This window comes from Cinclus cinclus, chromosome 21 (genome assembly GCF_963662255.1).
Source record: "Cinclus cinclus chromosome 21, bCinCin1.1, whole genome shotgun sequence".
Lineage (NCBI taxonomy): Eukaryota > Metazoa > Chordata > Aves > Passeriformes > Cinclidae > Cinclus > Cinclus cinclus.
The window spans coordinates 9,599,175-9,626,945 of record NC_085066.1 but is presented as its reverse complement, the minus strand read 5'-3'; the positions used below and the strand labels follow the sequence as shown (position 1 = coordinate 9,626,945).

The window sequence follows — 27,771 nt, the reverse complement described above, 5'->3', positions numbered from 1 at the left end:
TTAAACAAACAAGTTATTTTAATAGCTCTGCAACTTGAGCATTCAAGTGAATATCATTTTATCCTGCATAATATCAACATCTAAAAATCAATGCAATAATGATTTTTTAATATAATTTTTAGGGTTCTGGTCCCTCAACATTTCATATCTGAACAAAGCATATCTGCTATTTGGGTTTTGGTTTTTTTGGTAGCAACATCAGTCAGTGAGTCCCAAGGCTCTGTCATTTCTTTTCCCTCTTCTTCACCTTCTTGAAGACAAGTTTATGCTAAGAACCATTCTCTGGATTTTTTCTTCATTCCTTAAAATATTTGCTTTTACAGCACAGATCTTGTCTTGCTGGTCTTTAATCAGCTGCTCCAGTTCAGCCAGGTCAGCTTTTAGTGGTTCCACAGCGCTGTCTGTGATGCTGAAAGAGACACAAGGAATGTGATGTTGTCAGAAACTTTCAAGCTGGTTCAGGTTATTTAATCCTCCAAGAAACTACATTTGAAGACCTGAAAAGCTGCAAAGTATTTCACAGAATCACAGAATCTCAGGATGGTTTGGGTTGGAAGGGACCTTAAAGCCCATCCAGTCCCATCCCCTGCCCTGGGCAGGAACACCTTCCACTGTCCCAGAGTGCTCCAAGCCCTGTCCAGCCTGGCCTTTAAGTTGTTCCCACCCTTCCTGAAAGGAAGTGTGGAATAAGAAGCACAAAGATAAAGATAATAACTTGGATAGAGGTGAATATTATTCGAGGGACATCACCCACAATTCAACAGTAAAAAAAAAATCACTTCTTGGCTCTTCTGGTTTTTCTGCTAAACTCTGCGACGAAGGACAGAGAAGCTGCCCCTGGATCCCTGGAAATGTCCCAGGCCAGGATGGACAGGGCTTGGAGCAACCCGGGATAGTGGAAGGTGTCCCTGCCCATGGCAGCAGGTGGGACTGGATGGGCTTTAAGGTCCCTTCCCATCGAAATTATGCCACGATTCCATGATATAGAAAAGGAGCCATCAGGAGTTGCTGACAAGGACAGGCAATGACACATTAACAGGAAATTTCATAAATTCTACACTAATGAACACAAGTTGCATCTTAAGTGAATGAGGAAATGGTTTTCAAACAAATACGTCCCCTTCAATAATTCTGCTTATCTTCAGGAACACTGGACAGCCAGGAAATGCCAGTCTGAAGGAGCCTGTTGTCATTCTGAACTACCCAATCACTCAAGGGCTCACCAGCTAAAGTCCACATCTCCAGATCCTTTGGTTTTCCCCTCCTTTCCACCACATAAGTCACCAAAGGCATCACTAGGAATCACATGGGAATTCCCTCACTGGGATCCTGCCAGTGTCTGTCACAGAAGCAAAGCAAACAGGGATGAGCTTCCCAATCCCAGGATGTGTGGGAAGCATTGTCTTCTCCACAGCTGCTGCTCTGTAATCCTGTCCTGAAGGATTGGAAGTGCCTCACTGCACTGATTTGGGGCTCAGCTAGGAATCCCCCCCATGCTGCTTCTCCACATGGATTCAGGGAGCAGCAAATCTCTGGGCTGAATATGGCTCCAAAAATATTGATCTCCACCTCATGTTTAAGGTCAGAGCACACACAGCTGGAAGGCATATTCTGTTTTCAAGGAGTGTAAAGACACAGAGGTGAGAATCTGTTTCAACAACCATCACTCACACCAGAACACGATGAATCCACTGCACAAAGAGCAGACTGGGATTTAGGAATCCACTCCTGCTCTGGGTTCAATATTTATGCTGTTTGTAAGTTTTAAGGGCCCCTAAAATCTGTCCCGAGAGGCAACCCCAGCTGCCCCTGGGCACACTCACCTCTGCTCCTTCTGCAAAGCTTCCGCATGCTCCCTGTTCTCCTGGCGCCACATGTGCAGCTCATTCCTCATGGCATCCATGTCCTCCTGGATGTAATCCACGATCCTGCCCAGCATGAAGGCATTCTGGCACACACTCTGAATGGACACCTGGAACTTCTCGATTTCTTTGGCTACCAAGTCTCTCTCCCTCTTCCTGGATGCTTCTGAGACAGCGGGCTTCTCCTGACAGAAGGGACAAATTGGGAAAGCATCAGAATGGTTTGGGTTGGGAGGGACCTTAGAGCCCATCCCACCCCCTGCCATGGACAGGGACACCTTCCACTGTCCCAGGTGCTCCAAGCCCCAATGGCCAACCATGCTTGGATACTGCCAGGGATCCAGGGGCAGCCACAGCTTTCTGGGCAAGCTTTGAAAGCAGCAGCAAATTCTGCTGCTATGTGGGAACTCCAGGGCACAGCCTCTCCTGAGTTTTCTGCATCAGCCTCTTCAAGATGCTTTTCTCCGTCCACTGTCCGTATCTGGATTTCCAGCTCCTAATGCTGGTCCTAACAACAGCACTTCAGAGCTAAAACAGCCTGTGGCTACTCCCTGCCTTGTACTCCTGTTCACGACTGTAAGACCATACATGCTGCAGGTGTGGCCTCCATAAACTCCACTAGTCCAAAGGAATTTGGGCTCGTGCTACTTCCCTCATGTGCAGCCAGCTGAGTATCCATGGTGCAGCTCCTGAGGCCTCTCAGCTCACTGTGAGTCAAATTCAGAGTTTGCTCCAGTGGCAAAGCCAGCAGGAGCAAAAGGATGCTGCAAAAAGAGCAAAGTAATGCCATGCTACTAATATACTGGAATAATCTTATTCCAGCAAAGCCATTAAGGAAAAGCCCAGTGGGATTTTTCTCCCCCATGAAGAAAAAACAACCCTGTTTTTCTTTCTTTCCAACACTCCTGCAGGTCAAATTCCCAAACCCAGACACACAGGGCTTGAAGTAGAGTTTATTTAAAGTCCTTTTGGTTGCTTATTATATGCCAGACAAGAAGAAAGGCCTTTCCCTGCCACCCCAACCAGAGGGTGAGCCAATTCCTAGGCACAATTCCTACTAAATACAGAGGTGGCAGTGCTAGGACAGGGAACCCATCCCACTGTCCCCTCCTGCCCTCCTCTCAACTGCCTGGCTTCCAGCTCGAGCTGGGGGTGTTTGCTCAGCTGGCTTTTTGGAGGCTGCAGAGTCTCCTGCCAAGCACATTTCAACAGCCCTGGGCTGGCTGCAGGACTCAAGGACACGGAGAGACGTGTTTGAAAACACTCTGCCAAAAAATCCAAAGGCTGAGCCTCGCCTGGGGCTGCTGCCCATGCTCTGCCACGCATGAAAAATGCTGGATTTCTGACTTTCCTGGGAGATTGTGTTTGATTGGCTTAATTAGGAATTGGGCTGAGGTGACAAACACTGCTGAACCCGTGCCCTTCACTGCCCAAGTCGCTTCACAAGTGCTAGCTGAGCTGTTAAAAAAACCCACAGCCACGAATTTCCTCCTGTTCAGGCTGTGCCTCCATCAGAGCAGCAGATGTTCACCACACCACACCACACCACACCACACCACACCACACCACACCACACCACACCACACCACACCACACAAACGCACAGCATTCAGAGCTTTCCTGGAGCCATCCATGTGTTTGCTGTGCTTTAGGATGCAAATGCTTCCATTTTGCAGCCTTTCAAACCCTTCTCTCTATCCTATTTTCCTACTCCGTGCTTTGTGTACCAAAGCCAGAGGGAAGGCTCAATCCACAGCACTGCACTTTCCACATGGGGCTGGCAACTGAACCATGCACACCAGCAGTGTGCACCTCCAGTCCATCAGCAGAGTTGTATCAGATCCAACAGCTTCCCAAGAAGACATCCCATTCCCTGGTTTTTCCTCTCCTAAGTGCTCCAAACCCTCACCACTCTCCTCCCCACCATCCATTATCTGAAGGCTCAGCCAAGAAATAAGGGATTTATTTCACATCCAGCTCTCTCAGAAGGGAGAAGACTCAGCCAGTCCATTATGGTTGCTGTGTGAAAACCTGCTTCATTTCTATTTTCCAGATGCCAAGTTTTGGAATGTTTCCCAAGGCATTCTGCTGTAAAAGCTGGCAGTTCATGGCTTGGCTAAGTGCAGTTTTCACGGGATAAAAACAGGCTGATGGTGCAGCCCAGAGAGGGGTGGGGAATGGGGCCACATCTAGATGGGATTGGTCACCAGTGCTGCTCCCCAGGGCTCAGTAGTGGGCCCAGACCCATTTCACATTTTTATCTTCATCAAGGATCAGGATGAGGGGATGGAGGACACCTCAAGAAGCTGCAGACACAGCTGCTGGGATGTGAAGGATCTGCTGGAGCACACCTCAGGAAGCTGCAGACACAGCTGCTGGGATGTGAAGGATCTGCTGGAGCACACCTCAGGAAGCTGCAGACACAGCTGCTGGGATGTGGATCTGCTGGAGCACACCTCAGGAAGCTGCAGACACAGCTGCTGGGATGTGAAGGATCTGCTGGAGCACACCTCAGGAAGCTGCAGACACAGCTGCTGGGATGTGAAGGATCTGCTGGAGCACACCTCAAGAAGCTGCAGACACAGCTGCTGGGATGTGAAGGATCTGCTGGAGCACACCTCAAGAAGCTGCAGACACAGCTGCTGGGATGTGGATCTGCTGGAGCACACCTCAGGAAGCTGCAGACACAGCTGCTGGGATGTGGATCTGCTGGAGCACACCTCAGGAAGCTGCAGACACAGCTGCTGGGATGTGAAGGATCTGCTGGAGCACACCTCAAGAAGCTGCAGACACAGCTGCTGGGATGTGAAGGATCTGCTGGAGCACACCTCAGGAAGCTGCAGACACAGCTGCTGGGATGTGGATCTGCTGGAGCACACCTCAGGAAGCTGCAGACACAGCTGCTGGGATGTGAAGGATCTGCTGGAGCACACCTCAGGAAGCTGCAGACACAGCTGCTGGGATGTGAAGGCTCTGCAGAGGGATCTGCACAGCCCAGGTCCTGTCCTGGCTCACAACTACCCCACGGAGCTCTGCAGGCTCAGGGAAGAGCAGCTGGGAAGCTGGAAAAGGCCCTGGCAGTGTTGGTGACGGGGCTGAACACCAGCCCAGGTGGCCAAGAGGCCGGTGGCCCTGGGCTGTGCCAGCCATGGTGTGACACAGCCCCAGGACAGGGCCCGGCCCCTCCAGGGCTGTGTCCAGTTCTGGGCTCTCCAGCCAGAGGGACCCTGAGGGGCTGGAGCATATCCAGGGTAGGGAATGGAGCTGGGAAGGGGCTGGAAGAGCTGGAAATGGGCTCAGCCTGGAGAAGAGGAGGCTCGGGGGGGCCCCTGTGGCTCTGCACAACTCCCTGACAGGAGGGGACAGCCAAGGGGGTCGGGCTCTGCTCCAGGGAACAGGGACAGGAGGAGAGGGAACAGCCTCAGGCTGGGCCAGGGCAGGCTCAGGGTGCACACCAGCAGGAATTTCTCCATGGGAAGGGTGGTCAGGCCTTGGCAGGGACTGCCCAGGGGTGGTGGAGTCCCCATCCCTGGAGGTGTCCAAGGATCCAAGGAACACCTGGAGGTGGCACTGAGTGCTCTGGGCTGGGGACAAGGTGGGGATTGGTCACAGGTTGGACCTGATGGCCTTGGAGATCTTTTCCAGTCAAAATTATTCTCTGATTCTATTTCTCATCCTTGTAATGCTGGCATGACTGTCTGATACCTAGACAGACCAAGCAGCTACACTTCCCTCCACAGGGAAGAATAGGATCAAAATAAAAAATAAAACAGAAATTAAAATCCCACAATTCAGTAAAGAAGCAAACCAGAATTCTCTATGCTTTATATACAGAATATATCTGCATACAAATCTATAAATACATAGGTCTGTAAACATAGGTCCAGCTCACAATTTGAAATATTGCAGGCTAAAATACACAGCTCCTTGAAAATCTCAAGTGAAAACAAAAACAACAACAAAAAACCTGGAATATTTTTGACAAATCAGTTCCTTAAAGTGTATTAGTAAATACTGAAAATTAATTCTAGTGTCCCTGTAATTCCAGCATGTTCTTTGTGCAGTTTAATACTTCAAAAATGAGATTAAAAGGAGAAAATATTATCCCATCCAAAGTCAGTCACGGAATTACAGGATTGTCACAGTTGGAGGAGACCTTTAGGATCATCAAGCCAACTGGCATTGCAAGAACTGAAACATAACACCACCAAAAATCTATTAAATACTACTTGAAATAAAAATCTAGTAAATACTATTCATACAGGTTCATTAATAGGATTGTTTAAAAATTAAAAAAAATAAAATTAATAAGTGTCTTTGAAACACTTATATGATATTGAAGTGATGTAAGGACTCCCCAGTTAAAAAAAAAAAAAATCCAAGAACAATTTCCTCCCAAGAAAGATTTCCCAACCTGAAGGCACAGGAGCTCAATGGGCACATGGTGTCCCTCATCCCACAAGTGAGAAAATCACCATCCGTTCTTTCTTTGTCCCATTAACACCTGTGCTACCAAGATCCCAGAATCCCAGAGTGCTCTGGGCAGGAAGGAACCTCAAAGCTCATCCAGTTCCAAGCCATGCCATGGGCAGGGACGCCTTCCACTATCTCAGGTTGCTCCAATCCCATCCAAGCTGGCCTTGGCCATTCCAGGGATGGCACAGCCACGATTCCATGTCCTGAAGCTCAAGGCTCAGAATTATCAGTGTGACACTCCAAAGCTTTGCCAACTCCTGCTGATTTTAAATAACTAAGGGGAGATAAAGCCACTAGTGCCTGTTCCCAGCTCCACAGTTGCAGCTATGGGTTAAAATCTCTGGAATGATGGCAGATGGTTTCCTACACAGCGACGTGGGCGGTACAAACCCCGAGTGCCACCTTTGCTCACTCTGCACAAATGCGTAACAGGAGATTTTCAGCAGGGAGGAAAATGCCAGAACCCGAATTGTTCCAGGCTTTTTCATTAGGCCCTACACCTCAATGAACTCCCCTTTCACAACAGCCCCAGAATCAATAAATTATCCCCATATAAAAGGCTGGGTGACTTCTGCAGGCCCAACACGTTTCCTTACCTTCGTGTTTTTCATAAGGCACCAAGATAAATGTTTATTTTGGATTCCTGGGAAAAAAGGCTGCTTTTCCCATTACCTCAATGTGAGCAGAACACAATGTGGACTCGGGTACAGAGACCTGAGAAATCTGAAAGCAGGAATTTTCTTCTTTAATCAAGAAGGGGAAAATTATCAACACAGCTCCAGAAACCACCAGAATTTCAAGAAACAGCATTTGCTTACTTTTATATACCTTCCCCTTTGCTTTTAATTAACAGGTTTTTAAATATGCATCAAATTAGTACAAGAATAAATAAAGCATTTTAATAGTTTCTGCAGCCACTTTTAACTCTATTATTATGTCCCACTAGGAGAACAGACCCAAGTAATCACAGTTTTATTGAGCTCCACCATTTTCCTCCACCTCTTTCTACAGGTCAGGGAAGAAACTTCATTTTGGACAAGTAACTGGGATATATCCAGTACAAAACCAACAAGGTGGGGAGCTTTTTTTTTACTGTATGAAATACATTTTTTGATCATAAAGAGTGTTTTCTTTGCCTGGTTTTAACAGAGTCTGTGTTTTAAGTAGATTGTAACTATCCACCAGGGATCCCCATAAGAAACTCTTTCACAGAACCAGGAGGGAAACAGTAAATGTTAAAGCATTTCAAATGAACAGGATGCTTTTTCTGCTGATGCCAGGTACAGGGTTCAGGCACAGGCCAAGGAGTTGGAGACACAATGTTCTTTATCACTGCATTTCCCAGAGTCAGTCTGACCTGCTTCTGAGCTGGAAGGCTCCAGAAGAAAATAAAAGAATGGCTCTTTCAAGAGAGCTTTTTCAATCTATTCTCTCTCTCTCTCTTTTTTTTTTTTTTTTTTTTTTTTTTTTTTTTTTTTTTTTTTGGAGAGTAGTGGTTTTCCCTTCAGTTCGTATTTGATCCTTCCAAAAAAAGCTGGACTTTTCACCTGTCGGTGAACAGCCACCCCAGCCCACACACCTACCCTGCTTTCCTGGGGAGAAGTCTGTTCCCAAAACCTCCTCTATTTGGGGCAGTATTCAGCACACAAAGCAAAATCATGGAATTATGGGATGGTCTGACTTGGAAGGGATCTCAAAGCCCATCCCATTCCACCCCTGCCATGGGCAGGGACACCTTCCCCTGTCCCAGGCTGCTCCAAGCCCCCATGTCCAGCCTGGCCTTGGACAATTCCAGGGATCCAGGGGCAGCCACAGCTTCTCTGGGCACCCTGTGCCAGGGCCTGCCCACCCTCCCAGGGAACAATTCCTTCCCAATATCTCATCCATCCCTGCCCTCTGGCAGTGGGAAGCCATTCCCTGTGTCCTGTCCCTCCATCCCTTGTCCCCAGTCCCTCTCCAGCTCTCCTGGATCCCCTTTAGGCCCTGGAAGGGGCTCTGAGCTCTCCATGGAGCCTTCTCCTCTCCAGGTGAGCACCCCTATCTCTCCCAGCCTGGCTCCAGCCCTGGGAATCCTAAGACAGAAGAGACAAGCCAGGAGACAATTCCAGCTGTAATTAGTGACAGCAAAACACATTAATTCACCCACAATGCCATGCTGGTGCCAGTTCTGCCCAGTCATCCCTTTCTCCTCATAGTCCCCGTGTCCAGAACCATTTCCTCCTGAAAGAGCAGCCTTTCCTGGTGAAAAAGGACTTGGAATAAACCTGCTCCTTGTGTAAAAAAACTTGCCTCCCCCCAGGCTGTGCCCCAGCACCTGAAAGACTTGACAGGCCCTGTGCTGTGTCCTTGACACACTGCACCATCTCCCGGGGGGGGCAACCACAGCTGCCTCACCACTTTTACACATCCTTTGTGTCCACAGATCCATCTGCTGTCTCACTTGGATTTATACTGCACCTACAGGACATGGTTTGGGGCACAAAGGAGCCCTGACAGCAGGACTATCCCAAGAGTGGCCAGAGCCCTGTTACTGTGTTCACAGCTTGTAGCACAACTGCTTGGGGTCCACATTTTTGTTCTCTGAGAGCTGGGAGCAGTGTAAGAGCCTGGAGCACACACTCCCTCTGTTTGAGCTCCTGTGCTGCTCAGCTGCTGGGTTAAAAATCCTATTTTTGAGGAGCTATGTGTCCGCACCCGTGATTTCCCACTGAATTAGCATCACATCAGCACTGACAGAGATGTCACAGAGGTTGAAACCCTTGCATAGGTAACTCCTCCTCCATTTCCCTGCCAGCACTCCTGAGGACACACCAAGCTGTCAGGATGCTGTGGTGGGAATGATGAGCCTCCTCCAAACCTGTAAATGCTGGGATTTCTGACTCCAGCTGCTTAGCACAGCACATGAATTGCATGGTCTGGAGGGCTCACCCAGAGCTGTGCAGCTGATGGATTAATGTAAAAAAATCAGTGACCTTCAGCTCTTCAAACAAACAGAATCAGCACTGATTAGATCTGTCCTAAGCTCTGAAGTGCATAATGTACCACACTGGTAATTCAAGTTAATATTGCCCAGGTGCTGAGCTATTCAATACCACTTGTTCCTCCCAGAAGCCTCTGAGCTGCTGCTTTTCTGAAGCCCTTTGGGTTGTGCAAAGATGGGAATTCTGTTATCCCACTTGCTTCAGCTGTTTAATAACCTGCCTACGTTTTTCCACACATCAAATAAATGAAGTGGAATACAAAATGGAACATCTGTTTCTTTCTCTGGTTAACATTAGAGGCTTAGATTCTAAACAAATACATTTAGGAAGTTTTTTTAGGAATTTGTTAGGCTGAACACAGCTAATCAAGGCAACACAAATCTCATGTATTTCCAGAATGACCTCTTTGTTTGACCTCAAAATTGTGTATATTATTTTAAGTTTCTGCACATGCAAAACCTAGATGATGAAAGCCCCAGTTTTCTTTCCTTTTCCCTTCTTTTCCTTTATTAAAACTCCTTAAAAAGCAAATGCATGTTTGGGAAACACAGCACAGAAAGGGTTTTGGAGGAATGTTTTTAACATAAATAAATGTTCCCCAGCCATCAGCAGCTGGAAGGTGTGAAACATCCCTGAGAGGGCATCAGTGTTACATTTGGATTAAGTATTAATCCAGCAACTTCACTTCATTTCTGGTGGATTAATCCCCATTAAATCAAGTAGACCCACTGATCATTTTTTTGCTGAATACTGGAGTTAATAATGTATTAACCAAAAGGTCCAGCACTCAGCCTGCTATTTTTTCCCTCTTCATTTTCCCAACTGGCAGAAGATCAAGGCTTTAAAGACTAATGAAGAGAAGTGGGAGAATAATTTCATTTCTTTAGGATGTATTGAACAGTTTAATAGAATGAGGGAAGATGAACATTCTAGTGACAGATAGAGGGAAAGTGGAATTTCCCAAAGCAAGTTTTCTTTCAAGTATTCCCTGGATTTTTGGATACCTTACTCCAAAAATATGGCAGTACCCCTAATTTTACTTTGTGATGCACAACACAGTTTGGAATACAGTTGCAACCTGATGCAGAAGACATTTCTCCTGGAGAGTTTGATGGAAAACAAATTAAATAGACAGAGAAACATTCCCAGAGGCAAGGCCATGTTGGAAATTTGGGTTTTTTTTTACTTTTACTGTCACAGCAACTCCATTCTCTAAAATAATTTCCTAGGATTCAATTGTGTCTCCAGCTCTTGTCTTCTGAACTGTCAAGTGCCTGTCACACACTTCAAGCATTTTTAATCATATTTTTCATTCAACTCTGCTGTCAGGAAAACTGCACTTCTCTCTGGATCATAATTTCAGGAGAACCACATGCCTGTCTGGATCACAACTCCAGGAAAACCACACTCCTCTCTGGATCACAATTTCAGGAGAATCACACTCCTCTCTGGATCACAATTTCAGGAGAACTAGAATCCTCTCTGGTCACAATTTCAGGAAACCCACACTCCTGTCTGGATCACAACTCCAGGAAAACCACACTCCTGTCCGGATCACAACTTCAGGAAACCCACACTCCTGTCTGGATCACAACTCCAGGAAAACCACACTCCTGTCTGGATCACAGTTTCAGGAGAACTACACTCCTCTCTGGATCCCAACCACTTCCACATCATAATCTGAAAAGCAGTAACAGCAAAGGAGCCTCCTGCAGTAGCAGCCAGCTGCTTGGACAGGCAATCCCATGGTATTCCAGGAGCTTAGGCAGGTTTCCATGGGATGGACTAGGAAGTCAGCAGGTTTTTTTCCAGAATTAGCTGTCTATTCTCAGCACTGCTAATGCAGAGCAGGGCTTCAAAACTGCAACAAAAGCCAAACAAGCAATGAATGAATGTTTCGGGGGCTGAAAACCAGTGATGGGACTCAATGGTGATTGTAGAGGGTGACAATTGGCCATTTAAAAATATTTAAGGGGTTAAAAAAGGATTGTTTTAGCTTGTTATTCTCAGTCAGGAAAAAAAAGCCAATCATAAAATTTAGCACAGACAACAAAGGAAGCTTCCTGAGCTTGAAATCCATGTGATTGTGTGAATCCTCCCCCCCATTATCCTGTTCCATGGCCAGTGCTGGACAAGACACACCACCAAACAGGGTAGCCCACAGTGAGGGAGTGCTGAGAGACAGCATTAATGAATTCCTAATGCTCTTTCCAAAGTGAGCCTGGGAACTGATGATCCAACAGCACCATCTAGTTACAAACCCAGGAACAGGGACAGTTGCATGGCTTGGCCTCAAGTGCCAGCTCAGGAATGAGCTTTGGAGCTGCTGCAGGAACAGCAGAATCAACCTGGAACCCTTCTCTGTCTCCAAACAATTCTCTAAAGGCAGGATTTCGCCACGCAGGCAAATTTTCCCATTGGATAAACTCATACCAAGCAGCCAGAGGTGTTTCAGTGACCACAGAGACCACAAGAAGCACATTTCTAACAGATGCAATTCAGCAAGGTGGGGAAAAGCTAAAACCACTCCTAACAGACTATGGGCAGCAATCTAAAGGTGTTTTCCTTTTTAGAAGGATTCAGTTTCTTCAGTTACAGAATCATCCCAGAGGAATCTGTGCTGGAAGGGACCTTAAAGTTCATTCCGTCCTACCTCTGCCATGGGCAGGGACACCTTCCACTGTCACAGGCTGCTCCAAGCCCTATTCCTTCCAGGGATCCAGGGGCAGCCACAGCTTCTCTGGGCACCCTGTGCCAGGGCCTGCCCACCCTCACAGGCAACAATTCCTTCCCAATGTCCTGCCTAACCCTGCAAGGGCTCATAAATCCCAATCCTTGCAATACATGAAAGGAATTTTCTTCCAGGCCTGGATCTCAGCCAATCCCAAACTCCAGAAAGGAGGATAGTCCCCCAAGAGTCAGATCTGTCATCCCAACTTTCTCAATGTGCTGGAAAAGAAAGGAAAGCCAAAGGAGGCAGAAAGGAGCTGCTTCAAGAGTTTTCAAGAGTGACCATTGATTTCACAGAGCTCTGGGAACAGCTGGTCTCAAACACTACAGACCATTCCTGAAAAGAATATAGGAAAACCCTACAATACTGAATTAAAATAAATGCGACTGGAAGATGTAAGAGCTCATGAAATGCATTCACCTCCCCAAAACATCCCGTACTTGTCTAATTTTGAGACTTTTACCACTGCAGTGCCTCAGTGCCTCTCCCCAGAACATCAAAATTGATTTTGAAACTTTCCATGTGGCCGAGGCATCAGAAGAGTCCATCTCAGTGTCCTGCTTTTGCTGCCTCTCATACCAGGAGCTCTGCAAGGCTGACAAAGCCACAGCTCTCCATTGTAACAGCAAGGCACTCAAATATGGGGGGTTCAAGCTTTTGCTTCTGGTTTGTGAGCACTGCTAAATGCTTCCCAAACACTAAGTGACCAAAACAACAAAGAAAAACCCTACAAGACCCAGCAAAAAAGCAACACCTACCCTCCCTTTCTCAACCATGGAAGAAATCACATAAACAAGACAAGACATGACAGACAAAAGCCTGATCATAAATGGAATAAAACACATTTAAAGCAAAGAAAAAGGTCACAATTGCAACATTTAATCTCCCAGTTCTTTGAAGGCCATTGCCGTCTCACCCTGTCTGTGGTCTGGGATGATTTCTGTGATGCTTCATAATCCTTCTTGGTTTCTAGGATTCTTTTCACCAGCCCACCTGTTGAAAAACCGGGATTTTTGTAAGCATTGATGGACTAAACAGTTTTAAACATTCAGACAATAAAACAAAACCCAAGTGCTTTGCTTTTTTAATGCAGATAATTTTTAGAGCAACATAAACAGCATTTTACTTTGCATTTTAAACACTGACACACAAGGTATTTGTTATTTGACCTTTTTTCTCCCAAGCTTTTCTAGAACTTGTCTTTAAATCCAACCTCATATCTTAGAGCTGACAAGCTGTACCTGACGCTTGAAGAAACGTTAATTTATAAGCTTTATGCAGAATTTTAAATCCTGCTGACACTGAGGATGCATAAAAAATGTGTCCTTACCAATCCAGCTGCACAGGAAAACAAGCCTGGGTAAGTAAGTTGGTTTTCCTGCAAACGTTGCAAAGCCCTTCCCTCAGGGGGGATTTTACTGCTCTGTTCAGCATTTTAAGTGTTCAGCATTTGGTTTAAACCCAGGGGTTGATTCTAGATCTGTATCAATATAGATAAAAGCAAACGTACCATGCTTTTGATCCTCAAGGAGCTCCACTTCTGGCTCCTACACATGCAGGAAGAGAGCTTTAGTTGCAAAAAAGTTGGCACTGCTGTAATATGGAACTATTCAAAAATCTTCAGCTGGAGGATATTTCAACAAGGCAGGGAATCATGGAATGGTTTGGGTGGGAAGGGACCTTGACACTCATCCCATTCCACCCCATCCATGGGCAGGGACACCTTCCACTGTCCACTGTCCCAGGCTGCTCCCAGCCCCAATATCCAACCTGGCCTTGGACAATCCCAGGGATCCAAGAGCAGCCACAGCTTCTCTGGGAATTCCAGCCCAGCCAGGAATGCCTTCCCAATATCCCATCCATCCCTGCCCTCTGGCAGTGGAAGCCATTCCCTGTGTCCTGTCCCTCCATCCCTTGTCCCCAGTCCCTCTCCAGCTCTCCTGGAGCCCCTTCAGGCACTGGAAGGGGCTCTGAGGTGTCCTTGGAGCCTCCTCTTCTCCAGGCTGCACATTCCAAACAAAATAATGAAAAAAGGTTCAATAACTTGCAACAGGAACAGACCTTTGGCATCTCTGGCAGGGACACTGCTGCCTCCACCACAAACTGCTCATCCTCCTCATCAGAAACCTGCTGCTCCCTGATCACGTTTGGGGCTGTTTTAGCACTGCCACTCCTGCCAGGGACACAAGGAAAAGGGCAATGAATGGAAATACCGAGATCTATCCAGAATATGCTCAACTCAACTAAAAGCCATCAAAAGATCACAGAATCCCACAATCACTGAGGTTGGAAAAGCTTAACAAGTCCAGCCTGTGAGCAACCCCCACCCAGAGCACTGAATGCCTCCTTGGACACCCCAGAGACGGGAACTCCACATGTCCCCACCCAGACTGGTGATGCCAGACGAGCTGGGAAGGGTGTGCTCCAAGGAACACCCACTCTGCATCTCCCTCATCCCTCACCTTTCTGGGATTAAGAGCTCAGTGCTCTCCTGATGTTTCACTCGCGGAGGTGCCGGCCTCGCGCTCCCAGGACGGGGAATCCGTCTGGAATAACAGAGGGAATGGAAAAAACCATTTCCACAAGTGTCACAGCAACATTTTCACAAGTGACAAGCCTTTGCTGAGCAAAAAAAAAAAAAATTCAAACATTCAAATTAGAAAGCAGGTTCACCTTATTCATAACACCATCCTTATTGGAATGCACAGAGGAAATGCAATGTTCTCCTCAAAAATCTTGAATGGAAGCAAAAAATTTTGCATTAAACATTCCATGGAAACAGTTTATGGAATAAGAATGGAATAAAGGATGGGAACACACCTTTGGGTAGGCTGAGGTAGTACATCAGGAGGTGCTTCCCCATTTTCAGGCTTTTCTGGAGCCACATTCTCCCCTTCTCTTTCTATTAAACAAAACAACATAAAACTGGGGCTTAGCTGGGCTAGGAAAACTTAATTTTTTAATGACAGTATTTGGAATCTTAGCACTGCACTGCAAAAACAGTTAAATTTCTTTATTTTTTAAATTTCTTAACATTGTCTGAAAATGACATAATCTCACTCAATGCTTTTGTTTCCCTTAACTTCCTATCTTCCCCTGCAGGGATTCTTGGTTGAGGTGGGGGCTACTCCTTGAGTAAAGTGTACTCAAAGCATCTAAACTCAGCCCAAATATATTTAAAAATTCTATAGTACATCACAAAAACAGTGAAATGCATTAGAGAAGGGCTTAATTTATTAAAAAGCACTTTTTTTCTGCTAAAAGTTTTCAGCTATGTTTGATGTTGCTCTTCTGCCACTGGAATGTTACCAAGTCTCTGACAAATTAATCTGTAAATTACAAATAGACTCATTTTTCAGAAAAGTTCTATTTATTCTGCAACCTGATCAAGGTAGGCATGAAGCACATAACAGGAAGTACATCCAGAACCTGGGAACTAGTCCCAGGGCCAGGAAAATTGGGATATAAAGCCTCATTGCTCTGCAACAAAATATAACTGAAGCAGACAGAAAGAATGTCCTAAAATAATCCAGGAAAATCAGCTCATTTCAGCTAATAAACAGTGTTTTATAATCCTGGGCTCATGGAATGGCTTGGATTTGGGATCTTAAAGGTCCTGAACTGAAAAAAAATGAAGGGTTTACAGTGCCCTGGTGAATAAAGCTGAAAATCAAGATCAGTCAATAAAATAAGGTTGAGCTCGATGGTAAAGGTTGGGCTTGATGATTTTGGAGATCTTTTCCAACCTTCATTATTCTTCTGATTTGGAATAATTGGTTCTTACACCACCAGGGGATCCAATCCAAATCAATAATGAACCTGGGGGCACTCCTCTTACATCCATCCCTATTATAATATACATTTATTTTCCATCCCAGATGTATTCCAAAGGACAAGACAGCTCCAAAAGATGGAAGGGAATTCACATGGAAGTTCTCCCAGCTGGGGAAGGTCACACAGTGTCTTGGCCATCCATCTGTATTTCATTAGGCTGCCACAGCCACGAGGCCCTGGAGGCCAGAGGTGGGCTGGGAACACATCCCACATCCATGGGAATCCATCCTTCCAACCAGCTCCAGCATGGGCATCTGGAGGGAACAAAAATGCAGCTTTTTCCTGCAATTTCAGCTGCTTTCTCCTGCACTTTGCTTCTGTGGCTCCATGTGTGTTGTAGCTGGATACAAATCCATGTCTTGGGAGCTATATCCAGCTTGGGGGGGAAATGGAGAAGTAAGAATGTAGGGATGGAATTTTCCTCTGGAATCCTGTAAAACGCTAACACTGAGACTCCCAAATAGCTGCAAAGAAAGGCAACGTGCAAAGATTCACTTCTTACAGAGAACAAATCACCAAGGGATTCAGGTGCAGCATTTTCTTGAAAAACAGAAGAATAGGAGAAAGAAAATAAAAGTAATTGCTTTATCAGTGGATGGACATTTTTCAAGGCAGAACATGAATCAGATGTGATTAAAACACATGGCAGCAGTTGGATTAAATCCAAGTGTAAATCAGCCTCCTTACATCTTTGAGCTGCGTGGATTTGACCCAAACACTCCAGCTGGGCTTTCCATGGCAGTCCCACTTTAACTTTCCCTACCTGTCTGTTTTTCTGCAAGGCCTGGTTCATTTTTCTCCTGCAGCTCAGCAGCACCATCCTCTGAAATCCCATCTGCCACACTCCTAGTGTCCACAGCTCCTGTAACAAACCAGTTTATAGTCAAATGAAACCCAAGAGCCAATAAAAATTTAAAATAAAAAGCCATGCTAAATACCTACTAGGATTTCTTTAAGGGCTACCCTAGTTTAATAAACCCTCTTCAGTGTCAATAAAACACATTCAAGGTGCACAAAGACTTTTTAAATGAGTGCTGACTGAACCCCTGAAAGCTGAAATATTCAGTATAAACCTCTATAATTTATCTGCCCACAGAGAAGAGACATGCCCTCCTGTTGTACACTGATTTATTTCTAATTAATATAAGATAAAATAGAAAGCTCTGATCATCATCACCAGTGCATAACATGCATCAGCACAGCTCCAGAAAGTTTCCCTACCCTCTGGATTATTCACCTATGGCAGCCCCACTGTGTCAGAACAAAAAAAAAAAAGGGGGCAATGCCCCAAAATATTCCTGGCTCTGATAAAACTAAAATTTGAGTGCTGCATCAGGGAAAGAGGAGTATTTTTGAATAATCGCCCTAAAGTCATTCCCTGTATTAAACTTATCAGGAAAACTGGGTTCTGGTTTTAAAGGGACAATCCCATAAATGGGATGTGTCTGGTCCTTGCAGTTTAGTGCCATATAAAATAAATACTAAAATCTTGGGAAATAAAAGAAGTTATAGGATCAGCTAAGGATCACTAAGTAGTAAAATAAGGCTGCAGTTTTAATGGAATCCAGACAGGGGTTTTTCAGCTGCCAAATTACTCAGACTTCACAGCACAGGAGATGTGACATAAAAATTTCAATTTTCTAGCACCAACTTGAATGAGGCTCCTAAATAAACACACATTCAGATCCCAAGTGCCAGGGTTTTCCCAAGGTATTTACAGTGCCCAAACAGGGCTATTCATAATCCTGAAAGCAGGACTGCTATAACTCCAGTATTTTGTGTCAGACACATGGAAGCCTAAAACAGAAATAAAATAAAAAAAGGTGGGTGCTTGGGAAGACACCCAGCAACACAAGATCTCTTTATATAAATGAATAATAATGAGATTGGCAAATTAAATGTATGAAGATCTTCATTAGTCTAAACAGTACCAATTTTTAACCAGAATTGGCTATTTTTAACAGGCATCAATTCATAGCTGTCATTGAATCTTCTGAACAGAGACTTTAAAGTGATTCCTATACAGTGACTTCTTCTATAGGATTAGAACACTAGGGGCACAAAGCACTGAGAGGAAATTAGGATAAATCACTGAAATAAGGGGGGTGGGGATACAGACAGAAATTGCAGTGCCACTGCTGCTGTCTGAGCTCTGGGTACCAGCCACTTTTATTCCTTACCCAGGAGTTTCTCCAGGCTCTTCCTCTTGGTTTCCTATAAAAAGGGATGGCAGTGCTAAGCTAAGACTCTTTTCTTCCTGATGTGCAATACTTGGGATATTCTGAAGATAATCCACTTTCCAGTCAGTATGTAAATATTTAAAGTTTTAACTAGAAAAGCTGGTGACATAATTGCAAGGAAGCACCTCCACAAAGAAATAATTTATTTGAAAAGCCTGGCCCAACCACCTATTAAACCCAATTAAAACCATTTCAAGGCTCAAACCTTAACTTTGCTCTGCTGTAAACATTTAACAAATGGCAAATGTCAGAAATAGTTGCAGACAAGTCCAAAAAGCTAATTTAGAGAGTAATTACATAGAAATTACCAAAGCAGGCTGAATTTTTATCTGTAACTGTGCCCAGGAAACAAGTGCAAACTGAACTGGATCTCGCTTCCTATATCCCATATCCAGGCAGGAAAATTACCTCTTGGATTCACAAATGCAGGGATGGGAATACAAAACAAACCCTGACAATAATAAACAGGGATATTTAGGTATTTCTGCTATCCCCACTCAATAACCCTCCAGCATATCTGACAGAAATAACAATATCCTCCCTGTGGTTACCTTCTCCTCCGGGCTTGGAGCGATGCCTTGATCCTTTTGCTGAAGGCTGCTTTGATATCCTTGCAGGAGTTTCATTCTGGAAAAACAAAACAAAACAAAAAACCCAGTAAATTTAAATATTCTACCATTATATCTAAAATCTGCTTCCCTGTGTTGCTTTTCTAAGCATTATACAGAACAAATATTGACCTAAGAATTGATCCACACATTTATGCTGAATTTATTTCCCTCAAAGCCTGTGGATATTTTTTCCTGGATATGTGCCAGCTATTTTCTTTCCCATGAACTTATTTGACGGAAAAACAACTTCCAAATGAGAATTAGGAGCATCCAACCTCATGGAAGCTGCAGAGCACCTGTGCTGGGCTTGAACAATACGATGGGTTACAAAAAGGAGAAAGATTCTGACAATCACCTCTGTGTTTCAGCTGCATCAGATACACAGCTCCTCTTCAACCTGCTGCAAAATCTTTTAGACTTAATTCCAAAACAGGAGCAAGGATTTAAAAAAATCATTCTACCAGGTTTGGACAGTCCACTACTTAAATGGCAACTTCCCTGGATAAAAATCCTGCCTAATACCCAAAATCCTGAAATATATTTAGCACCTCCTGGGATCTCCTTCCTTATGTGCTTTTCTTTTTTGCAGTTTTCATCCAGGATTTTGTGTCAGCCCTGCTGATCATTAAGGTTGGAAAAGACTTCCAATGTCCATAGTGATGGCCTGAGAATGACAAATTCTGCCATTTTTATGCCATCAAAGAATGGTTTGAGTAGAAGGGACCTCAAAGCTCATCCCCTTCCACCCCCTGTCCTGAGTAGGGACACCTTCCACCAGCAGGAAGTGTTCCCTCCTCTTTAGAAAATTCTGGCATGTTCTAAGGAAAACCAGACAGAATTGCAGTCCTGACATGGTTAATCTTAATTCTTCGTAATTACCTCCACAAGCCCAACACTATGGAAGGAGGGAAACCTCCTACCCCATCAGGAGCACACACCTGGCACACCCCAGCCCCAGCAGCTCTCTGGGTGAGGTCATTATTAGCACAGGTGGGGAGGGAGCTGAGAATAGGTGCTGAGGCTGCTGCAAGAGGGGATTTGGTCATTTATTTATGTGGCTACAAACAGAATTTTTGTGGAGCCACATGTGCAGCCTGGCAGCAGGTGCAGGGTAACTCACCATGGCAGCACACAAAAACAGAAAGCCCACAATATTTATGTTTGGGGGGGCTTTCCAAAGGGAGATAAAAGAGGTTATTCTCCTTCAAGACTTCGAAAAGCAGCCACTGGATCCATTAAAGGGAAATCTTGCACTTCATTTCACACCATCCTGGAAAAAACACATTACAGTGGAATGCTTGATGGATCCATGCATGCTTCCCAGTCCTGAGTAATTAGGTTTCCACGTGGAAAGGAACCAGAGCCTTCTGCAAACCATCCAGGCTGCTGTTTTGTCCTCATTATTAACCTCTAAAGAGGCCAAATTTCACTTCAGGACAGAAGAAAATGTTTGCTGGTGTTTCAGTGCTCATTATAAAATAAGCCACTGTGATTTCCCCCTCTAATTCATCAGCTCTACTGATGGTTCTCTAATAATACATAAGAATTAAGTATGGGAATGGCAATTTTACTCCATCAACCCTTTACAGAACTTTTCTTCTAATTAAATCCACAGTGCCAGGAGGTATCTTTCCATCTCTACAGTATAAAGTGTGCAGGTATCATTTAATATAAATAATATCACATACACGGAAAGATCTCTACTTGCTAAGGCCAGTTTGAGTGCTGTGCTGAAAAGACTTATTAGGAAAATATCACTCAATTATCTTTTCCTCACCTAAAGTCTTGTAAGATGACATTCTATTGGTATTAGATTCTGCAAATTAAAACTTCTCAAACACAAAGAGATGAGGAAAATCTCTTTTTAAAGCAGTTTAAGTGATGGATTTCTGATGCATTGACACCAAAGAGAGAGGGACATTACAAGTCCAGAACAGAAATATTTGAGCCACATCCTGCAGATTTCCATGGAATGATTCTCTCTGCTGTCCTTTTTTTTTAATTCCAGTTTCATTACATAACCTAAATAAGTTCCAAGAGGAACAGAAGTTCATTAGGTAGGACTTAGAGGCTGCTTCAAGTGACCACTTCCAGAGCAATAGAGTTTGCAGGGCAAAAACCAAACCCATTCTGCAAGTGGCCAGAAGTGACAGGATATTACAGAAAGCTTTAGCCAAGAGTTCAGCTGTCATGGGAGACATGGGAGAGACTTTTCCAAGGTGTTTGGCCTCAGGGGAAATGATTTACCTACTCTGCCACCACTTCCAGCACCAGATGCTCTCTGATCTCTCCTGCCTCGTGTCAAGTCTAAATGATAATGATCTTCATTATTGAGAAGGTCCAAAAGGCCACTTGAAATTTGATTTTTCCCTGAGATGGACTGAGAGTGAACAGAACACGACTCAACCCTGATCCCAAACTGTGGGATGCAAGAGCCAGCCTTGAGGCAGCTTCTGATTACCATGTGGTAGCCAAATGTCTCTTAATTCCTACTTATTCCTGCTTTTTTCTAGCTCCAGAAAATAATGGATACCCATCTGATGACTACTGCACACTGGCTAACACAAAGAGGTTTTATAGCAACAGAAAAATATATTTTAATTACAAAATAAAAAAATCAGCCTTAAGTAGATTTGAAAGGTGGCGTTGATAATTAGCAGCAAGAAAAACTGAGATTTGCATGAATAGAGAAAATCTCACTAAGCAAAGCCAGGGACTAAACTTTAGGTGACAGCTTTGCTGTACATGTAGAATTAAAAAAAAAAAAAAATCTAAATTGATCTCTTCTCTAAAGTAAATGCAGTAAAAATTTAAAGAGGTTAATCCTGAGGGGAAAAAAACAGTGTCTGACTTGTCGGGTACTGCCTCAAACTGTTTCACTTCAATTATAGTCAATATATATATTCTGTAACTATGTACAGAAAAGATACATGTAAAAAGCTGAAGAGAGATGCTGAAGATGTATTAATTCTGCAGCAGAGACCACAAAATACGATTCAATATCCTTCATGTGCACAGAAAGTTGTCTGCCTTCTTCTGAATGCACTTGCTTCCCTGCCACATGACGCAAGTGGAGCCACAATGGTTAAATCAGAGTAAATCCCTGGAAATAAAGGCTGAGAAACTTGTGGGAGGACCACAAGATCAAGCCCAATCCAGGAGATGCAATTTCCAATTATTTCCGGCTGGAATTCCCTCCAAGTCACTTTGTGCAGCTACCTCAGCTCCCAAAATTCACTGGGTACATTGTCATGTCACTTCTCCCTTCCACAGCTTTAAAATGATGACATTTGCCATGTTCTGTCCGCAAAGTCTGTGTTTTCATCACCTCAGAAACGAGCAGCCTCTGCTGTTACGCAAGCAGGCAGAGGCAGGAATGTCATTTGGATTTCAGGTAATAATTCCAAAGCCTTGGAATCCCTCCCAAAAGTACTTAGGAGAGGAAATGAAACTTTACTGCCCTGCTGCATTATTGTGGTGCCCAAGAGCACGACAAGAGCTTGGGATGAGGCTCAGAATTTCCATTAGAGACCAAATTTGCAGGAAGTTTAACTTGGCCATGAATATTTGCTGGAGGCTAAAAAAACCAAAATACACTTCTTTTATAAGCTCTCCCTCCCAGTGCCAGTAACTTAAACAGTTTGGTAGGACTGGAGTCAAGGAAGAGCCATAAATTTGTCATGTCATGGGGAAGACACAATAATGTCAGTGGGCCCAGAGACTCCTGCCAGACTTGGGATCCTGCCTGGCTTTTCCTCAGCCTGTACTGCTTTAGGTTCATTTACTGAAGTCTCCCTCTTTAAACATCTGGCTGCATGGCTCCATAATTCCCCAAACTGCCTCAGGTCATCAGGAAGCAGCAAATGGAGGTACAGTGGTGTCACAAGCAGCAGAGGCACTGAACAGCTCTTCCAGATGCAAAACATGGACCCTGAAACAACACTGGACTCATTTTCTTTCTTTCAAAATGGTAACTTCTGCTAAAATTCAAAAATAAATACAAAAACCCTAGCATCTTTCCAGGAAAGATTCTGAGGAATAAAGAAAACTCATAGCGGTGGGGGGGTTGGAAGAGATGAGCTCTAAGGTTCCTCCCAATCCAAACCAGTCTGTGATCCTAAGAAGTGTCCAAAATATGAAACCAGTCTGTGATCCTAAGAAGTGTCCAAAATATGAATACACAGAAAAAAAATCTGCAAAATGAAATAAACTGAGTAAACATTTTTTTTGTCCAAGCTCAGAGAAATTTTTAATAATTAAACAACCATAAAAGCCAGGGAAGTATCTATTTCATGTCTTTCCCAGCCCTAAAACTTGCCATTTACCTACCTTTCAACCCTACACTGTTTTCGAGCAATTTCCAAATGAAAATGCAACACTTTGAATAATCCTACCTCCTCCACTACTAACCTCAGTGTCTGGCTGGCACTTGCTGTCTTTAGTTGGCCTCTGTGGTTTTCTAAGCATGGATTCTTCAGAATCTGAGGGCTGAAAAGAAATGAACTGGTTTAGACTCAAGAGAAGCATTTTGGTGCCCATCAATCCTGAATTTCTAGTAACAGAACAGAATGGCAGAATGGGAAATACTTAGAGGAGGAGTAAATAGAAGAATAATAAAATGAAAGGCAGTGAAGAAGTGGCTCTCAAGGCAGTTTAGGACTTAAAATCCTTAGAATATCCAGGAATCCCAGACTGGTTTGGGTTGGAAGGGACCTTCAAGACCATTTAGTTCAGTTCTGAGAAAGCCCTCTAGCACCTTAAGGGAGCCAACAAGCAAGATGGAGAGAGACTTGGATAAGGGATGGAGGGACAGGACACAGGGAATGGCTTCCCACTGCCAGAGGGCAGGGATGGATGGGATATTGGGAAGGAATTGCTCCCTGGGAGGGTGGGGAGGGTGGGCAGGACCTGGCACAGGGTGCCCAGAGAAGCTGTGGCTGCCCCTGGATCCCTGGAAGTGTCCAAGGCCAGGGGGCTTGGAGCAGCCTGGGACAGTGGAAGGTGTCCCTGCTCATGGCAGGGGTCTGCAACAAGGTCCATTCCTGCTGAATGAGCAGGAATACGGACACAGAAGGCCGCTGGAACAAACACAGTCCCAACCACAGCGTGAGGAAAGTTCTTCCCCAAAATAACATTTCAATTACCTTTTTCTCAGTTTTCTCCTTTTCATGTTCCCTGAAATGCTCCCCATCTTTTTCTCTGTGCCAATCTCTTCCTCTCTCTCTGTCTTTCTCTCCTTCTCTGTCCCTATTTTTGTCTCTTCCCTTTGGCCTGTCCTTTTCTCTTCCTCCTCCATGTCTTTTCTCTCTTTCCTGTCCTTTATCATGCCCAAGGTCATCTCTTTGCTCTGGGTCTCCTTTTCCTTTGTTTTTTTCGGTTTCTCTTCCTTGCTTGGTCGTTCTGCTTTTGCTTCTTTCCCTCTCTTGTTTTTCTCCTTCCTTCGAGGTGTCTCTTTCAGGCTCTTTGTGCCTCTCTTCATTATTCTTCTGTTTATCCCTTTCCTTTCCTCTTTCTCTGCTCTCTTTCAAATCTCCTTTGGGTTTTCTGTCTCTGCTGGGGCTTCTGTCTTTAATTTCAGTGTCTCTCCTGCTCTGAAAAGAAAGCAAACACTAAAAATTAATTCCAACACATGGCAACTCAACCACACAGTGATTCTACAAACAAAAAAACACTAGAAAACCCCCAAACAAATAAATCATGGTACCCCTGTATCCCCCCAAAAATGCAAATGCTACCTCTGTAGTCCTATGGCCTTTCTGTTCTTCTGCTTTGGACTCTCTGCTTTCTTTATCTCGAGGTTTAGAGGGTGGAGGTTTCCCTTTAGCATCAGCTTTTTCCCCAGCTAAGACCCTTTTTACAGCAGCATCACTGGACAGCTGCAAGGAACAGAAAAACACCACTGAGTAAATTGTTTAATTAAATAATTAATGCAGTAATTATTTTAAGAATGTCACAAGCCAGCATAAAAACATAATTATCCCATGATAGAATACAGTCACTCTGTATAAGAACAGACCCTGCATTTGTTTTCAACCAGGTATCAAATTTCTCCATTATTATATTTCCATTATCAAAAAAAGCACAGTGGAAAAATTACTTTCATTCCACAATTAAGAGATTTGACTGAAAGGAGATAAAGTCAAAGGTGAGCAACTGGTTGTATAATTACTGTGTCTGTACCCCAAAATTTTAAAGGTTCTGAAGCTACATTTTGTGCTTCCAATCTAATAAAAGATATTAAAAGACAAACAAAGTGAACAACAGTGAACATTAAAATCCTTAGTACTCAGCGTGCATTTGTGTGGGAAGCTAGCTCAAACTCTTGCTAAAGATCATGAATTCTCTATCTGCTGTTATTAAGGGGTGACAAAATGTTTCTACTGTGCAATTAATGACAGAAGAGGGGTAATTAAGGCACAAAATCATTTGGGTTGGACAAGACCTCCAAGGTCATCGAGTCCAACCTGTGACTGATCCCAACCTTGTCTCCAGCCCAGAGCACTCAGTGCCACATCCAGATGTTCCTGGGACACCTCCAGGGATAAGGACTCCAAACTTCCCTGGGTAGCCCCTTCCACTGCCTCACCACCCTTTCCATGGAGAAATTCCTGCTGGTGTGCACCCCTGAGCCTCCTCAGGCACAGCCTGAGGCTGTTCCTTCTCCTCCTGTCCATGTTCCCTGCGTACATAAAATCTGTATAATTCTGTCCTACCTTATTTAGGCAACACTTCCCTATTGCCTGAAGGAACTCATTGGTTTTCTCGGGCTCGTGTCCAGCCACAACTCGTGCAGGTTTCACTGACAGTGGCTCTCCTGTCACCATCACAACAGCATCGATGGCCTTCTGAAGGAAGTGGATTTTGGAATCCTTATCCTGGTAAAAGAGCAATTAAGAGAAACTTTTATCTCTGCAATTACCAGATTTCTTTTAGTTTTGTAATTATGCTTTATAAACAACCTGCCCCAACTGCACTTCAACTGAGATGTCTTCCAGTGTTCATGTAAATTTAGAAGTAAGAAAATAAAAGACCAAATAAAGTAAAGCCAAGTGAAATTTCACAGAAGCCTTCATAATTAAGGAATATTCATTATTTCAGTTCTCCTTACAGCTCTCTTCTATTTATTACTCAGATAAAAAAATTATTATCCTGATATTCTAAAACTCCAAGAGATATCACAGTAAGGAAGCAGCCAAGTCTTCTTCCTAACCAATGTTTTCAGAAGAGGAACTCAAGGTTGAGACATTTTCCCCCACACTCCAGGATTTTGACCTCCTCTGCCTAAGCTCTGGAAAACCCCATGGACTCATGGGCTGTGAAAGAAATTTGTGAAAGAAATTCTCAAAGATAGCAGCACAGAAATGCAACAAAGACCTGCTCAGGAGCTGCTTGGAAGTTTGTTTATTGGGTCAAGAAGGACACTATCAGAAAAAAAAAAAAACAAAACCATTCAGTTATATATTACTTAATTTTAGTTATCCTAACAGTGGTAGGAGCAGTCACAGAAATAAACATGTGCATTAAGCAGTGACTAAAATGAGAAAGGATGAGAAGTCAGGCTCCAAGAGCTCACACTTCAGTTGCTATGTTAAACAAACACCCTGGGATCAGCTGCCTAAGTGGAACACACAAAAACTGCTTTGTTTGCCAGGAATCAGCAACCAAAGCTCCCAAATCAGACTGGGAGTTGGAGAACTCAGCATCAGCTTAGCCAAAAATCAGGGGAAAGCAGCAAACAGAGTAAAGTCACCCCTGGACTCAAGAAAAGGAGTTTTCAGTAATGATATTAACCTCCTCTTTCAGTAATTAGCCAGTTCTATAGTGCAATAAAGCTACTGAGGAATGCATAGTCTAGACAGGTGAGTCCTGGAATACTAAACAAGGATATTTAATGTCTATACCATTACACAGATACATAGATATATACATATGTATTTGTACATACATAAAAACATATAGAGCAGTAAGTTTAGGGCCATGGATTCTCTCGGGAGACCAGAAGACTCTTTAAAAGTCTTTAAAACCTATCTGAACACAAATCTATAGGTGTTCACCCCATGGAATGCATAGCACACCCCACAGGCAGGAACTTTCACATCTCCTTCACAAAACAGGTCCTTGATGACAAACACAGAAAAGACCAAAAGAACCTTGTAGCAAGTTGCAAAGAAAACTGAGAGCTAAATAAATAAGGAAGTCCCATGCCCACCTTGACGTTATCTGACTTCAATTCGAAATCCGTGTAAAGTCCTTTCAGAAAACCTGTCACTCTGATCACCTAAAAACAGAAAAAATGGGGTAAGTCAAGAATATTTAAAGCCTCTCCTCAATAAATCTTGTGTGGCAGCAGGAAATGTATTCTCTATGGAAAGGGTGGCCAGGCCCTGGAGTGCAGCCCCCATCCCCGGAGGTGCCCAAGGAACGCCTGGACGTGGCACTCAGTGCTCTGGGGTGGGGACAGGGTGGGCATGGGGCACAGGCTGCACTCGGTGATCTTGGGGGACTTTTCCAACCTCACTGATTCAGTAATGTTTCACTATCTCGGGCTGCTCCAAACCCCGTCCAACCCGGGATACTTCCAGGGATCCAGGGGCAGCCACAGCTGCTCTGGGCACCCCGTGCCAAGGCCTGCCCACCCTCCCGGGGAGCAATTCCTCCCCGAAAACGCACCTACCTCTTCCTCTACCAGCGTGACCCCCCCTTCCCTACCACTACACGTGCCTTTCCCACCCCAAACCCTCCAAACTCACCCAGCATCCCAAAAACCTCGCGATTCACACAACACTCCGGGCATGCCCCGCAGCCCGGAGAGGTGAGGGGGGAGCCCCGAGGGGTCCCCCGGGTGTCCCACACCCACCTCGGAGATGAGGTCGTGCAGGTAGCGGAAGGGCGGCTTGCTCAGCAGCGCGTCGGTGAGCGGCGGCTTGCGGATCACCTGCCCCAGGGTCTCCCGCGTTTGCCGCGACACCGCCTCGTTCATCGCGGTGAGCGGAACCGGCACCGGCACCGGGACGGGGCCGGGCTCGAGCCGGGATC

General features: G+C 44.6%; 1 protein-coding gene across 1 annotated transcript; it reads right to left on the bottom strand.

Moving 5' to 3' along the window:
- On the bottom strand, positions 1-27,771 carry TRAF3IP1 (TRAF3 interacting protein 1). Its single transcript, XM_062506658.1, has 15 exons — positions 27,593-27,771; positions 26,945-27,013; positions 25,449-25,610; positions 24,471-24,611; positions 23,880-24,326; positions 23,146-23,223; positions 18,676-18,751; positions 16,648-16,746; positions 14,871-14,952; positions 14,513-14,596; positions 14,112-14,223; positions 13,561-13,597; positions 12,967-13,043; positions 1,824-2,047; positions 1-409 (listed from the first exon to the last, which is right to left on the bottom strand). The coding sequence occupies exons 1-15, from the start codon at positions 27,713-27,715 to the stop codon at positions 244-246; spliced, it is 1,977 nt and encodes a 658-aa protein (XP_062362642.1). The 5' UTR covers positions 27,716-27,771; the 3' UTR covers positions 1-243.

Excerpts from the sequence above, each read along its gene's own strand:
- TRAF3IP1 (XM_062506658.1), bottom strand. The coding sequence starts at position 27,715 with ATGAACGAGGCGGTGTCGCGGCAAACGCGGGAGACCCTGGGGCAGGTG. Across the intron at positions 14,953-16,647 it reads CCTTGCAGAAAAACAGACAG|AAAGAGAAGGGGAGAATGTG; the intron begins GTAGGGAAAGTT and ends TTTGTTTAATAG. Across the intron at positions 14,224-14,512 it reads GAGCTCTTAATCCCAGAAAG|GAGTGGCAGTGCTAAAACAG; the intron begins GTGAGGGATGAG and ends TGTCCCTGGCAG.